Source organism: Aythya fuligula, chromosome Z (assembly GCF_009819795.1).
Source record: "Aythya fuligula isolate bAytFul2 chromosome Z, bAytFul2.pri, whole genome shotgun sequence".
Classification (NCBI taxonomy): domain Eukaryota; kingdom Metazoa; phylum Chordata; class Aves; order Anseriformes; family Anatidae; genus Aythya; species Aythya fuligula.
Window position 1 is genome coordinate 35,245,953 of NC_045593.1, and position 16,246 is coordinate 35,262,198.

Below are 16,246 nucleotides of genomic sequence, written 5' to 3' on the forward strand. Positions count from 1 at the left end.
ACATGTGTGAATTGATTTGGGGTCTTGGGATCCCTTATTTTCATGCCAAATGGATAATTATCATCCTCGGTTTATCACAGCTCAAGCAAAAATGCTATGATGGTGGCACACTGCATTTTCCTTGGGGAAATAGAAGATCTGCCAAAAATGAAGTAAAAACAAACTGAACTACTTTTTTTTTTTTTTTTTTTTAAGTTAAAATACCATTAAATAATTGTGAGAAAATGCACCTAAGTGCAATGGAAAGGTCTCAGGAAGACCATAGTTCCTCAACTTAGTCATCCACAATTTCTTGATTTAAAGCTTCACTGGGGCCCCTGGCAAACAGTGGGAACCTTTCCACTGGTTTATTGACTTTGAATAAAGGCTCCGTTTCTGGCAGTTATTGAGGTACAGCTTTCTGTTGTTTTCTTAATGAAAGCTACTAAGTTGCCTATCTGTACTAGAACGATGAAGTCTGGAATTTCCTTTGCATGCAATTGTTGCTAAAGATTATGTACAATTTACATCAATTTATTATACCACTGCCTGAAGTCACTGTAAATGAATGAGATGTGGTTCGTGAAATTTAGCTGATGAAGCCATAAGCCTGTTTTGTCTAGCTATTTGGTTATACATATTCCATGCAGAATAAATTTTTGAAGGAATTTAACGTGTCAGTTGTTTGAACAGTGGTTTGTGCTGCAAAGCCAGTCAGGCTTCTGTGTGCTGTGCAGATACTGGAGGTGGGTACAGTTTCAATGCACCTGAAAGTGTTAACATGAATAATTAAATTGTATTTACTAATAGCACTGAAAATTGCATCTGTATTAGGTACTGGTCATGAGCACTGCAAGATCAAATTTTATGTATTTGTATGCTGTGTATAGCCAGACAAGTTTTGTAAAAATTGTATTCTTACTCTGGCTTTAATATTTTTGACCACAAATATTAGCAGTATCACTTTTCAAAAGATTGACAATGAGCTTGGTGATTTTTTTTTTCCTCCCAGTTGTGTGCAGCTCATATTACTGCAAGTGTGATGTACCTCTTTAGATTCTAATGCTGTTCATATATAACAGTTACATTTTCTTTTGTCTCAGGAGAAGCTAACCTTCCTCCATGGCTTGTACCAGCGGTTGGTAGCTGGCTGTGTGCTTATAAAACAACCAGAAGGCATCCTAGATAGATTCTCTTGGTCTGAGCTTTGTGCAGTCTTGCAGGAGAATGTTGATGCCCTGATCTTAGACCTCAACAGGGCTAATGAGAAGGTAAGTGTCCTTAGGCACCAGCTACCTCTATTAAATTCAGTGACATTTGTCCACATCACAGTATCATTAAAAAGGACTGACATTCATCTTATTTCAAAAAGAATTTGGACGTTAATAATTCAATACCATTAATTATGGCTTGTCTACAACTCAGTTTGATGCCATTGCTGTGGGCATGTAAATGTGACTGAAGTCTGTATGAAGTCTCTAAGCTCCGCTTTCTGTGCAGGACATGCTAATAGTACTAGCCAATATTAGCCACAGGGACCTAATTAAAAGAAAATAAATTAATCTTACTGATGAAGCAATTCAAAGAACTTAGTCATTTACACTAATAAAGCAAGTCTTTATTTTAGCATAAAACAGAAACAAAATGCACTTGCTTCAGGAACATCATCTTTAAATTATGGGTTTAAGATTCAGATACACTATTTGAAAAAAATGCCAATGTATTTTTTGTTTAATTATGATTTCTTGATTACCATATTTGTATTCAGAAATACAATAGAAAGTAGTTTTTTTTTTTTAAATCATGTCAACATATGTTAATATTTGTTCCAGGGAGAAACTGTACTTTTCTGAGTGATCGTAATGTTAATAAGCTTGCATGGCCCTTCTCCCCAGAAATCCCTACTTTTTAGGAAGAAGAGACTGAGACTGGTTCCACTGACTAACATATACCACCCTTTAATTTCATTCAGTTCATGTTCTGACTCCATTGATCAGGTCACTCCTCTGCTGACATGGTCTACTAGAATGATTCCAGATCTTGGCTGCCCTGACATTTTGTTACTGAGCATAGGAAGGGAAAAGCTCTTTCAGAACTTTCTCATCTGCTGGAATTGTAACCACTTTTCTAGCTTGTGTAAGGGACAGGGCTAGTTACACTGAATCATTTTGATTCCTTCCATCATTTAGTAAAAAACCTCAGAAGTCCATCAAAATTACTAAAGAGGGATATATTAGAATAAATTCTGGATTATACAGAAAGACAACATTTCTATTTTTGATTAAATGTAGAGGAAGAAGGAGAATGTAAGGGAGGAGATGGGAATGAACATTGTTGACAGTGTTTTTGGGTTTATGTGCGCCTAACTCTTTTGTACGGTTTAATTTAGTATGGCTATTGAGATTGATTGTGAGGTCTGTAGGGCTCTTCTCATGTACTTACCAGTGTTTCATGGATTTGGGGCAGTGTTGTTACCTGTGGTGTACCCACTTCTTAAGAACAAAGGTTTTCTCCTGCAGTTTGATGTGATGTATTTGGAAGGTATATTGCTGATACTCTTTCACAACAAAGTGCATATACATATATTAGAGATTGTTGCTAGCTTGATTCATTCCTCCATTTGGTTTGCATAGGAACTGCAAAGTTAAATCACAGAGTGAATCACTTCATTCATGTTCATTGAAATCACATTATAAACTGATGAGCTTATTTTGAGAAAAACATTCTGTACACTAAAGTTTTTGCAATTGTTTTCATACTCAATAATATGTGGAATGTCTTGGTTTTCCAATCAAACAAAAAGTAAAATTAAGGACTGTTTTTTCATTATTACCCTAAGTCCTTGCAGACTGCTAGAGGACTGGTATACTTGGATTACTAATTTAGCAGTGTAAGATGTAATGCGCTTCTTTCAAAATGAGTAAGGGATGTCTAGTTAAGTTTCAGAAGGCAACAGTTATATTCAAGGGGGTATAGGGATGAACAAACTGAAAATAGAGAAAAGCCATTATTCTAACATATGCCTTGCAAGATTCAAGAAAACCATTTGTAATGAAAGACTTTATTTTTAATAAATAAGTTGAAGAAATTAAAATTTAGATTTTATGCTGGGGAAGACTCTGTAATTAAATTAATATGCACAGTTAAAATCCAAAAGTGTATCAAGAGATAAAAGAATTTCTTTTTAAATGCTTGTCACGCAGGTATCTCACCTAGAATATGTTTATAAGAACAAGTACGATACTATGAAGGAGCTTCAGCAAAGCCAGGAAGAAGCTTTTAGCAAAATGGCCAAACAGATGAAAGCACAGGAAAGCTGTTGGCAGAAACAAAAAAAGTATCTGGAACAGCAATACTCAGGTCTCCTTGGGGAAGTTCATGCAAGGGCACAGGTATGGTGCTGTGAACTTCTGAATTTCTTTTCCTTGTAAATATTTAACAGACTATTTCAGTAGTTTGAGCTCCTAACCAATTTCAGGTTGTTTGGGAATTTTACACAGAATCACGGAGTGGTTGACGTTGGAAGGGACCTTTAGTATCTCTTTAAAATAAAATTTAAAAAATCACCACTACTAAAGCAACTGTGCTAGTATTGAATTCACTTAGGACAGGAAACAAGTGACTGCTTGTTAAAATGTTCCAGAAATTAAGTGCTTAATGTTGTCCAGCAGTTGCTAATATATTTATTATATATTTTGAGAATGCTAAAGCTTTAAGATTGAAATTGCTTGTTTAGGAATTATGTAGTTCAGCAGTTAGTTTTTAGTGTCATGCTTTGCAAAGACTTTGTAGAATAACAGCAGTTTGGTGTCATCTGGGGATGAATTTAGGTGTATTTGTTCTTACCCTGAGAACTAATTAGCAGTTACAGTGGTAGATTTCAGCAGTGTTAAAGGACTTTTTGTACAAATACTTTGGTGAGCAATGGTTCAAAAGTGTAAAGCTGTCATCAGTCATTGTTAGTAAAGTTATTCACCATCTAAAATTCTTACTGTTACTCTACAACTATAATTCATTGTCTTTACAATCACATCTCTTTAGAAATGTTTCAATTAAAATTGTTGTGAAATACAAGAAATAACGTATGACTTGCTATTTGTGACTACTGTCTGAAACATGCTTTGTCAGATGAAGACTGCTTTTGTCTCTGATTTTAAGCTTTGAAGTCTGCTCTCTGAAAATCGTATTTATGAAGTATTCCTTAGGCAAAGCAGTTTATTGTGATTTTTTGGAAATGGGCTAAAATCTTAAACGTTTTCTGCTCAAGATTTACATTTCCCATTGGATATTGACAATGCTAAAAATATCCCCATGAGTGCCTGTAAGGGGCATCCAGACTCATAGTGACTTCCTCCAGCATGCTGTACTTTCATGTTATGAGATCATTATCAACAAAAAGGATGATGAAATAAGGAAGATTAATTTTGAAAATGACCTTTTAAAAAGAAGTGGTGGGGTTATGCAGTTTAGATTTCTATCTGCTATGGATACTGTGTGAAACAAAGGTCTGCATAATCTCTTTCAGACCGTAATGTGTTGTGGAGAATTTATTCTGTGTAGTACTGTACCATGCTTTGGGACATTGCTGAGTATGTCATTCTTCTCACCTGTAGCTGGCAAGCGTATGCACTGAAAATACCACTCTCTTTTGCAGCCTGTGCATTAGGCATGTCTTCTGGAAAAGACTTTTTACTTCAATGTGCTGTAAAAGACTACAAGTTTTCTAAAAAGGAAGTGCTTTCCCTTAGAAATATCTGGGCATGTTTTCTGAAACAAGTTATGTAGGATTACAAGCTGATAGTGGTAGAAACTAGGTGGTGCAGCATCTGTATACACTTTGAACTTCAAACAGGAGTTCATTCAACAAAATCTGGTCTTATCTTTGTTCTTTCTCACGTTCCAGCTTGTCTGCCTTAGCATTTAGTGTCAGTCTTGGAAGAAGACAGTCTCATTTCCTCTGGATTTCTACCTTATGACAGACGTTGAACTTACAAATACCAGATTAAGCTTTTACCTTTCTGAGGTCCATAAGCTCCATGGACATCTGCTCTTAGGGCTGTTCTAATCCTGACTGCTTGTTTCTTGTTAGACTAGATTGATTTTTCCATAGTGCATTTTGTGTCTGTTGGCCATATTAATCTGCAAGCTCACTGCTGTGATGGATCAGGGCTATGCAGACACACTAATGCTGTAGCCTTGTTTCCACAGGAAACATATGTGAAGGCAAAGAGAAGGCTTTCAGTTCAGGCATGTTTTAGATCTGTGCTGATGACTTTATCCCGTTAACTTAGAGCTCTACCTGCACAGCAATATGAGTAATGGAGTGTGGAGATTGCTATTTTTGTTTCTTAGAATTGAAGTGGAGAAACAGGGCTTTTCTGAATGGCTTCCTAGTTATTAAAATGTGACATTGCAATGTGGAGGTTGTAGTAGCAATGACAACTGCCACTGCTTCTGTCCCTGTCTGTTCAGGGTCCTGGTGTCCAAGATGGGATCTATGGATATTAACAGATTCTACTTCACAGCTGTTATTGTTGATCAGGTGGACAATGTTAACTGGAAAGCATTTTTTCTATGGGGCAGAAATTCCCACAGTGGCCTTATTGCAGGCCAACAGTAAACAAGCCTCTCTACAGATACCGCTCTTTGTTCCTAGTTTCTATATATAGCCAACAGACCTTAAAATGAATATCCTTTTTCCTTGCCTTTTGTAGCAGAAGAAGCATAGTCCCCTTGATTTTATGATGTACCATTCTGTTACAGTGCCTGTTCCTTAGCCTTACACAAATTATTTATTTAGTCTGTACACAGTCTCATAGGAAAAGTCCTCTGAACCTTAACTATGAGTTGTTGTTTGTTTATTATGTAGACATTTATTAATCTGTCCCTGTTTTTGTGGCAACAAAGTATATAGTAGTGTTTTGTTCTGGCAAATACATGTGAGAGAAAATTCCTGTAACCACTTTTAAATTATTATTTTCAACAGAAAAATAAAAGGTTTACTAAATAGGAAATGGAAAAAAAAATCCTTGAGGGAGAAAAATGGCTTTTCTTTTGCTTTTTTTTTTTTTTTTTTTTTTTTTTGTAAAGAATCTTTGCTTTTACCTTTGCTTTTACTTCAAGGTGAGTGAACTACTTAACAACTGTGGTTATATTGTAATTGTATCAAAAATTGGTGTTTTACACAAAAAAGAAACTAACTGAAATACAGGAAAACCTCTTGAAGTTAGCATCATTATATTTCTAGCTTCCAGTTCTGTTTTCTTGCCAAAATAAAGTGAAAGAAGTAGGATAAAACTGTGTTACTAGTAACATCCGTTCTTTTGTCAAGGAGTGTCATAATCTACCAAGTTCTGTAGCCCAGTGAGGATTCTCTCAAAACTCAAGCACCCAAGGAAGTCAAACTACCAAAATTTAGGAGGAGAATTCTCTCCCTTTCAAAATTGTGCTTTTAAGCTTTGAAGAAAACATTAGAAATGATGAAGAGAAATACAGAATTAATTATCAGTCCCTAAAAATAAGAGGGTGCATTTTCTTACAATTTATTTTTTAATTTGTGTAGTCACTGTCTTGTTCACTTCTGCGTATTCCCATATAACCTGAAACATTTAAACACTATGTTTTTTTTTTTTGTTTTTTTTTTTTTATAAACTTTAATTAGCCAGAGTACTGGATGTTAGTATTGTTGCCCAACAACCCTGTAGGGATCACGCTTTAAGTTTGTTTACTCAGATATTGGCCTTTCACCTGTAATGGCCAGAAACCATAAGTTGTTTTCTAAATTCAGCTTACCTTTTCAATTCCTTCCAGTCATGCTATCAGATTTTCTTCTTCTTTTTTTTTTTTATTTTTTATTTTCTGTAAAAATGAAGCATTCTAAATAATGCAGTAGCTCTGAAAGTATTTGTACTTGTGCATACTTAATTTTAGAGCAGTTAAGTGACATATGAGGCCTGTAAGTTTCATTTTATAATTAGGTATTTTACTTACCTACTATATTTCTTTATCACTGGAAGTATTTTAATAACACACATAACCTGGTTATATGCAAAACACTGTAGTATGTTTTTCTTTCAACATCAATATTGTCAAACCATCTGTAAAGTCTACCTGTTGGTATTTTATTTCTTTGTCTTAAAGAGCAATGTGTGTAAGTTCGGTCATGAGAGAGCTGTTATTCTGTTTGTCTTCCTAGTCCAGTTAAAATGCTTTCTCTTTCCAAAAATAATTAAATATTTATTTGGTCAAAGACATTCTGAGCTGACATAGGTTACCTTTTTACAGAAGTGCAGAATCTTTTTATTTCCTTTTCAGGGATAGTTTATGTATTTTTCCCCTTTTTGTGTTTATTGTGTGAAGGAGGAAGAAGAAATTAGGATGCCTCCATCCCCATTTGCTTAAGACCAGTACCAAAGTTGATACATGGGAATGTGACTGGTAAATGTCACTTCATTTCTCTCTTGTCCACTGCTAACAGGAATAACTTCTTCCCTATTTCTGACAAAACTGCTTAGAGCTATACGAGAGGCAGCTGAGACTTGATAATAATCCTCTCTTTAATTTGTCATATTACTTAGCATTACACTTGTTCTACCTTTATGTGTTTGTTTATTGTAACAGGGGCATAAAAGTTTAACTTGAGCTTGTGTTTTTTTTGTGAAGTGTCTAAAAATTATTACCTCCACTGAATCCTGTTAAACATAGCTTTGAGTGGCTGAGTCACAGAAGACCCTGATGTATCAGGGAGCTAGTCTAAGCATCAGAGGCCATGGCATATTGTCTTGATTCTGGTATAAGGACACGCCCGTCATCAATAGCACCTAATCTGCATGGTCCTCGTATTCCCTAGCTTTTTGGAGTCTTCATTTAGCTGTTTGGGTTTACTGTTTCAAACCTCCCTCTTTCCCTATTTTAGGGCTTAGAGAAGGGAGAAAAAAAAAACACCAACAGTTCTGCAAGTTGAAAAAATCTGTGATGGCTGCAGTCAACATAAAAATATATGTATTACACCATTTTTTTCAAAACTCTGTTCTGTATGAGACCTAATTAATCTGTGAATATATAAGTAGGGGGTTGATTACAAAGTAATTAAGAGATCACCTTTAATTCCCCTTTCCCAGCTGCTGCCAATCTGTCTAGTTTTATCTTCCAGAGTTTTCCTTATTTTTTTTTCCTATCTCTTACACTAAATTTCTTTTCTGCTTTGAAGAACAATATTTTTTTTTTCTGAAATTAGAGCATGTAATTGCTTATTATTAAGTGAACTCATGAAAATGTATTGTGGATAGCCAGGTATTGTTGAAACCTCTGTGTATTGTTGCAGAAGTGGATTAGCTTCAGAAATCTAGAGTTTGTAGTTGAAGATTGTGCAAATTTTCGGCATGTTATTTGTTAGTTTTTGCATGTATCTGGTACTGTAACTTTTTTCTAGGAGACGTGCTTTGACAATCATGACTGATGATTTTTGTTCCTTCAATTTGTTATAATTCCATAAAAAAAAAAAAGAAGACGAAAACCAACTAATTTAGGTAAAATGATTTTGATTTTTTTTTTTAATTTTAAATAATAATTTTCAGTTAATGTTTATTCTCCCCCTGCCCCTATTATCCCAGGAATACCAAGAAACAGCAGAGAAAAACAAGGAAACAATCTATGACCTTGAAAAAAGATGGGAGAAGTTGGCCCTTGAAAATATTTGTGTGAAAAATACATTAGCACAGATTCAGAAGGAACATTCATCTCTCCTGGCAGCATGTGCACTATTGGCAGGTGCCCTGTATCCTCTCTATGGCCGATCATGTGCTCTGTCTACACAAAGACATCTTCTGCAGGATCAGGTCAACATCTATGAGTCAGTTAACCAGGAGATTAGGACTCTAGTTCATGCTCTCTCTGGTGTGGAGGAAAAGAAGCAAGAATCTAAAATGAAGAAAAGAAAATTCAAAGGCCTGATATGTGTGTTCCGAAGAGGTGTGATTGCAGTTCTGGCAGCCAACAGGCTTAAAGTTTTAGCTCAGTCTTCTAGTTCTCTCTTCTCCTGGGCAAATGGCTTCAAAGAAGGCATTGGAATTCTAGTTTGTGTAGGGGACTCCAAAGGCAAGCATAATCTGTCAAGTAAGCTAATTGTTTTCTTGTTTTATAAGTGTTATGTCAAATTAAATGGTTAGCGAATAGCAGATAATAATGTTAATAATAAAGTGAAAAGACTGATGTGACATGACAAATGTCATTTCTGGATTTGAGGTTTCTAGATTTCTTGACAAATGTGATTTCCACTAAAAGGAACTACTTAGTCTGTTTAGCTGTAGCTTTTCTTTCAGTGCTTCACATGTGAACTCATACTATTTCGTATCTCCGACATTTGTGTTAACCTGTTTTAGAATTAATTAAATGCTAACATATCTTTTGTGTCATATCTTTTTCTAAAAAGATGATTCCCCTTTTTTTATTAATCACTTTAATTATATTTTTATACTAAAAATGCAAAAAGATTTCATTTTAATTCAGATAAAATATTAGTATAGGATTTCTAAATTTTTCTTCTAAGAATTATTTAGTCTTTCTGTTCCTTTCTTTTACAAGATTGCTTCCCCACAGGATCAAATGGTATCAAAAATGTTTCACAAAGACAAAGATCCATTTACTTTTCTGTTTCAGTAGTTGTTGAAGAGTACTTAATATAGTCTAAAATGTTCTGAAAGAAGAATTGGTTTGTAGGTTATGTACTTTGGTCATTTTCTGAAAGAGCTGAGGATAGTATTGTGCCTTACTTGTGTCACCTGGTTTTATTGCTAGTTCCAATTTTCTTTCACAGGACACAAAGAGGAACAAATTCATTGCGTTGAAGCACTCCGCTGGTTTACTAGTTCTAAGCTCCATGCTGCAATAATCAGTTCTGTCACAGAATTACAGGATGTTGTTAACAAAACAGGTAAATTTAGAAATATGTTATTGTAGTAGAAGAAAAAAAAAAAAAGGCATAAACTTCAATATTTACATGATTGCTATTTTCATGCTGTTTTGATACTATTCTGTATCAAATTCTTGGAGAACTGCCTTCGTAGAACATATCAATTTTCTTTAATTGGTGATATGATACGTCTATCATTTCAGTACATGGAATCATGGAAATAGAAGGTTCAAGAATGTTTCTAGAAATCTGAACTGCTTTGTTGTGAGTTAGAAAAACCATTTCTATACCACGCCAATAGATAAACGATTAACTTGTTCTTAAAAGCGTCCAATGACATAATATTTAAAAATTCCTAGTTATCTTGTTCCACTGTTACAAAATATTTTACTGAAGATCAAACTATTTTTTTTTTATAAAGTCTATTACTGTCTTAAGTAAGGCCCTAAAGCTGATGCATTTAACCTGGGATTTTACTGCTGCTGACTGACTGAATGTAATTTCTGCCTTTTATATGATACGAATATAGAATTCCATATATAGACCTATAATTTCCAGAATTACAGGCATCTGGAAAACAACTGAGTTTTTCATCTATTTTAGTTGCTATCTTGTGGTTTCTGACAGAGAAAGAAAATGCTCTCAATTAGGACACACTATAGCAGTCTTAATTTTATGTACCTGTTGTGTTCCCTCTTTAAGTAGATCCTTAATGAGCCTTCTGTCTAGATTACCTAATTTTATCAGTCTCTCCTCACATAAGTATTATATATGTGTTATGTTATATATGACTGTAGAAAATTTTAATGCTAGTTCCCGGATATGTCATCTCTTGATTCCCAGCTATTAACTGTCTTCTTTAATTTCTTTGCAATGAGGATTGATACAAGATCTCACTTGTTCCTTCTATGTTGCTGTTATCCATAGTTGTTCATTGTAATTTCCAAGTTCTAAGAATTCTGTCATCGAATAAAGGGTATTAAAAGAAACGAAGGATAATTTATAAGAGTAAAGGGAAGTAGCAGGATGGAAAGATGGTGATACAGCTTACAGACCACAAACAGTGAACTGAGACCAGAGGTTAGCCATTAAATCAAAAGTGTTTACTTTGAGTTTCAGGTGCCCTCTTGGCTCAGTTTTCAGCAATTTAAATTTGCATCCATACGAAACAAAGTTTGTACTGTGTTTCAGGACATGCATGGACTTGCAGTATATACTGCAAATGTTCCTGTGTATAGAGTACTGAATAAGAGAAGCAAATTGAACGGGAATCAAAGATAAACTCTACAGCAGCATCAACATGCTGAAGTGTCTAGTTAGAATACCCATGATATTCATCATGATACATCATGATATTTCGCCTATGTTGAAGTAGATAAGAATTCTGTTGGACTCTATTTACATGATACCTCTGTACATAGCAGTTTTGATGTTTAGAGTTAGCAAGAACCGTGCTGAGAATGTGATAATCATAGTCAGTTTGGTCAGTTTTTTTTTTTAGGTCATCTGTATTTAAGTCGTGTTTTTACAGAACCTCAAGATCTTACTGCACATGTATTACTTGGGATTCTGTTGCTCATGAGATCAAAAGGCTCCAAATAACCTTTGGCCCAAAAAAATACTCATAAGTAATTTAAAGGTGGAAATTAAACTTCCTGAAGTACCAAAGTGATAAGGCTGTGAATATATTTGAAAGAAAGGCTTGCATACTTGGGAAGCCCTTTTATGTTTTGTAAGTCATATTTCAAGTAAGATTTAAACCTGCAAACTGACTTAAGTCAGTTTTTAATTTTTTTAAAAAACTTAAAAAAAATTATTTAATGTAAATAGGCAATCTGAGAGGCATCTTCTCTCTTTATGTCGTGAAATTACAGCAGTTCTAGATGAGACTGCATATAACAGGAGACAGTAGGCACAAGAGAGTGCTGTGTGGATCTGCAGCATGGAGTGGTTCGGTGTCTTGAAAGGAGTTTTAAAGATGGACATATTTGAGGAAGAAACCAAAGAAACTGAATCTGTATCACTCAGAACTGGAACTTCTGGACTTGTGCACTCTGTTGTTTTGAGGCTCATTTCTTGACATTTTAGTTTTAAAAAGTGATTTTGATTTAACAATCATGATCATTTCCCTTCACACTGTGTGTTAGTTTGGTTCTCATTCTAGCATGTTTTGGAATGGTCTCTTAGCTTCAATTTGAATAAAAGTTTTTTTTTTTTTTTTTTTTTTTTTTTTTGTAAGGTTGTGTTTGTAGGTTTGTTTGAACAGAATCTGTACTGCAGTAAATCAGCAAAAATGCAAATCCAGTTGTTTGAATACAAATACCATCAACTATAACATACACAAAGGTTTTGAAGCATGAATGTTTTAGTCTAGTGTAGCACTACTGAGTTCATCCTTCTGCCAGTTCTGTTTCACCAAAACAAATTAAAGGAGAATTTTCTTCACCTGTCAGTAAATGAAGATTTTTTTTCTAAATTTGCTTAATGTAAGAATTAAATTCTCTTTGTGATTTACCTGCACTAGTGTTAATCCTGTGTTACACACATTATAATATCCCAAACTGAATGTTTTTATTGTATCCTTGATCCTTTGAGGGCATGTATGTAAAATGATTATGGTTAAATCCTTTATTTTCTTCACAATGATTATAGATCCAGTTCCGTGTGGAATTGCATTATATTCTTATTTTGTCTTTCAAAACAGTAACTTGCATCAACATATTTCATGGTTACTCTAAATCACTCTTCATTAAAAATTAAACAGAGATGAGGCTTTTTTTTTTTTTTTTTTTTTTCTTTTCCATCCCAGGAAAGTGTCTTTAGTTATTGGGCCCTCAGCTGGAATACTGGTTGTGAAATACAGTGTTACAGTACAATTCTCCAAACTATTATTAAATTATTTTTCATATGGTTAAACTGGGGGTATTATAGCAGTAAGGAACAGTGTGCCATCCTTGGTAATGAACACATGAAGAAATACTACTTTTTCTGACAGGCAAACTGTCTCATATAAAATGAGGTGTAGATGGAAAAACTAGGGAAAAGGAAGAAAAAGGTCATTGACAGGTGTTTTTTCTCCTTTCCCTTTCCCTTTCCCTTTTCTCTTTTTGGTATTTACCAGTAATCACTAGAAAGGAGAGGTTTTTAGAATATTTTCAATGTCATCTTACATGGAAGGCAGTGCACACAGTCTAGTTTTATGTTAATTAAACATTCAAACTGATGTCATTATATTTGGAGAAAAGAGATGGCCTTTGAAACTGAAAGGTAGGACAAGAATAAACTTTTTAAGAGTTAAAATGATGAAAGTCATTTATCTTGGATGTGATCAGGAATAGAGTGCTGACTTTATCAGGTGCTATTTTGTTTGCTTACAGATAAATTTGGTCTAATGTAAATGATAAGCTCTTTATTTTGAGAGTGGAAATCTGATAAAAATAATCTTTTGTTTACTTACAACCTTTGGCTTTATCCTTGCAACATATAAAAAAGTATTTTACTTTAAAAAAAAGAAGCTCTTGTTGTTATTTTCTCTGTTTATACTTATAAGTAAATATTTTAATTCACTACAGCAACAGGAGATCTGTACTACTGAATGTAAATAAGCTCTTCCATGCTTGTCATCTTACACTGATAGTATCATAAGACAAGTAATGACAGATTAAGACCTGCCTAGCAGAGGGAAAACTAAATTACAAGACTTTTATTAAGGCATAAATAAACCTATTAACTCTTATCTGGAATACCAATTAGTGGAAGGAGCACTGACAATTTTATTTATCAACATTAAACACAATTATTAATTACAGACCTGACGAATCTAGCAGTAAGCAGGACATGTTGGGTGTGCTGGGGCCTTAAGTCCATTATATGAGAAGGATGATTACCAAAATCCTGTGGGGAAATAAGTAATTGTAGCTGTAAAATTTTAATTGCCTTGGAATAAGGTAAATTATATTCTCTTGTCTCAGAATATAAATAGTATGGCATTAAGGTACCAAGCCTCACTAATTTTGAACAGCAAATGATTTAGACATCTATGGAGGGGAGGGAAGAGGAATCAGAAAAAGCTCAGAAATTTGCATTGTACATGTAAATACCGCGATAAAGTGTTTTACCATGTGTTATCACATCTGACACATTTGACCTGTCTGGCATTTTGCTTGCATTTGTCTTATATGTTTCATAAATTACAAAAATAGAACATCCAAGAAAGACTTAAGAATGTATACCGTTGGAGGTGAACATGAACAAATTTTCTTTGAAAAACAAATCCTATTCTCCAGAATCTTATCCCATCTTACCCTGCCTATCCGCAGATTGATAGGAGTAGAATGTTCAATGCTCAATACAGAATTTGTCCCAGATTTTCTCTGAGAAATTCCCTTGACCTCAGTCTCCATTCTCTAATGGAAATTTCCTACTGAGTGTTTTATAGATGCTATTTATTATTTTTTTTTCCTCTCTCTTAAAAAAAACAAAAAACAAAAAACCAACCAAACAAACACTAATGACCTACATAATGTTTTGTTGTTGTTTTTGTTTCTTGAAGATCCAAATTCCTGGCTTTCTGGACACTTACTTGTAAGTGCAGCTAGGAACTCCTTTTCAAAACTTATGGACAAGCTTAATGTAATAATGGAGACTATTCCACTAGACAGCAGCAGGAGCATTTCCTGTATGGAGAAGGACTCCTTGGTACAGAGGCTGGCTCATGGACTTCATAAAATAAACGCCCAGGCTGTGGAAGCTGGATTTTGTGACAGACTACCCCTTATGGTATGCATGTGCTACTTCATGTAAACAGTAGGTTCACAGTAAAAGTGTTACAGTGAAACTCTCTTCATAGCAACATTACTTTTGTTTCAGATTTTTTATGACTCAGTTGAAGTCAGCTACATAGGGGATCAGAACTTGACGTGAAATACTCCAAAGCATTATGCACTGACTGGTTGTTTTCTTTTGTCGTCTAAGAATTGATATATACAAAAAAAAAGGGGGGGGGGGAGGGGAAGTTCTATCAAAATTATATATACTTTAGAAAAAGAAACCTATTTCTCACTTTAACAATGTTTTTTGTTTGTTTTTTTTTGTTTGTTTTAAATTTGTTTGGGTTGCCTTTCAGTAGGAAAAGATAATTTTCTCCCCTTTAACGAAAATTAAAGGATATGATTCTCTCATAGAGTCTGTCTTCCTCTGTGGGTCTTACATGAAAGCAGATACTTTCTGAAAACAAAATTTGCAATAACCCTCAAGAGAAGGTGAAATGGGTTCATGTTTTTGCACTTGTGTGCATCTTCTAGAGATCAAGGACAAGATGACAGTTTTGCTTGGGTACTCAATGTAACTGATTTTTTAAAATCAGATTAAGAACTGTTTGGACTGTGCACTTAGTCACATGATATAAAATTTTGGGTAGACCTGTGTGGTGCCAGGAGTTGGACTCGAATGATCCTTATGGGTCCCTTCCAACTTGGGATATTCTATGATTCTGTGATTCTCCATATGGATATAAAATGGCACATTTTTAAAGTGTGTAATATTGTTTCTGTTTACTAACAGAAAAGCATAGCATCCTTGCAGAAGCAAATATTTGAGTTTACACAAAGACTTCATAAGGCAGAAGTGGAACGACGCTCATTGCGCCTAGAACTTGGAGAATTCAAAGGGAATTTCAGTGAGATGAAAAAAGAGGCTGACAAAGCTCAGAGCCTGCAAGAGCAATTAAACATGTTTAAGCAATCTGTAAGTACATTTGATTTAGGTAAGGCTGCTTACAAGAGAGACCTTCTTTTTGCACATTTTTTGTTTTGTGTTCTTTTGAAAAACAATTAAATCTACAAAGCTCATATGCTATTTTCCAGAAATTTTCCAGAAAAATTGGTGCATAAATGTCACTAAACTTCAACCCAGATGTATTTAGAATTCTTTCCATACAAGTTTTTCTTTGGTTTGCAGAATGAGATACTCTATGTAAATTACACATTCGGGCTTCAGCAGCTCCAGTTTTCTTCCATGTGTTGAAAATGTTGGTGTGATTTTTGTGCTCTAAAATGATTAATAGTTATCATGTCAAAACAGTAAACTTAGAGTATTTAATATGAATGTTCATGACAAAAAAAAAAGTATAAAGTATAAATAAAGCTCATAAAGTATAAATAAAGCTCATAAAGTATAAATGTAATATTTTAAATTCTATACTGATACTGTTCAACATTATGATACATTTTTTACTCTGTCTTTGAGTATGGAGTAGTATTGTGAGCTAGTCAGTGCAAATTTTAGTTTGTCTGTTTCCTTGAAGGAGTGAGTTTATGGGAAAGAAAAACAAAACAAAACAAAATCCTTGCTGCACTC

The 16,246-nt window shown here is 34.3% G+C and overlaps 1 protein-coding gene across 4 annotated transcripts in view; it reads left to right on the top strand.

Moving 5' to 3' along the window:
• The window catches only part of CCDC171 (coiled-coil domain containing 171), a 173,692-nt gene that overhangs the window by 67,872 nt on the left and 89,574 nt on the right, over positions 1 to 16,246 (top strand). For 3 of the 4 annotated variants that reach the window (XM_032205832.1, XM_032205833.1, XM_032205834.1), the window contains exons 13-18: positions 1,083 to 1,250; positions 3,183 to 3,371; positions 8,592 to 9,093; positions 9,794 to 9,910; positions 14,442 to 14,668; positions 15,452 to 15,634. In XM_032205832.1, coding sequence (XP_032061723.1) covers positions 1,083 to 1,250; positions 3,183 to 3,371; positions 8,592 to 9,093; positions 9,794 to 9,910; positions 14,442 to 14,668; positions 15,452 to 15,634 — 1,386 coding nt within the window. The remainder of the gene's footprint in view (positions 1 to 1,082; positions 1,251 to 3,182; positions 3,372 to 8,591; positions 9,094 to 9,793; positions 9,911 to 14,441; positions 14,669 to 15,451; positions 15,635 to 16,246) is intronic. The other variant, XM_032205835.1, reaches the window with a different exon arrangement.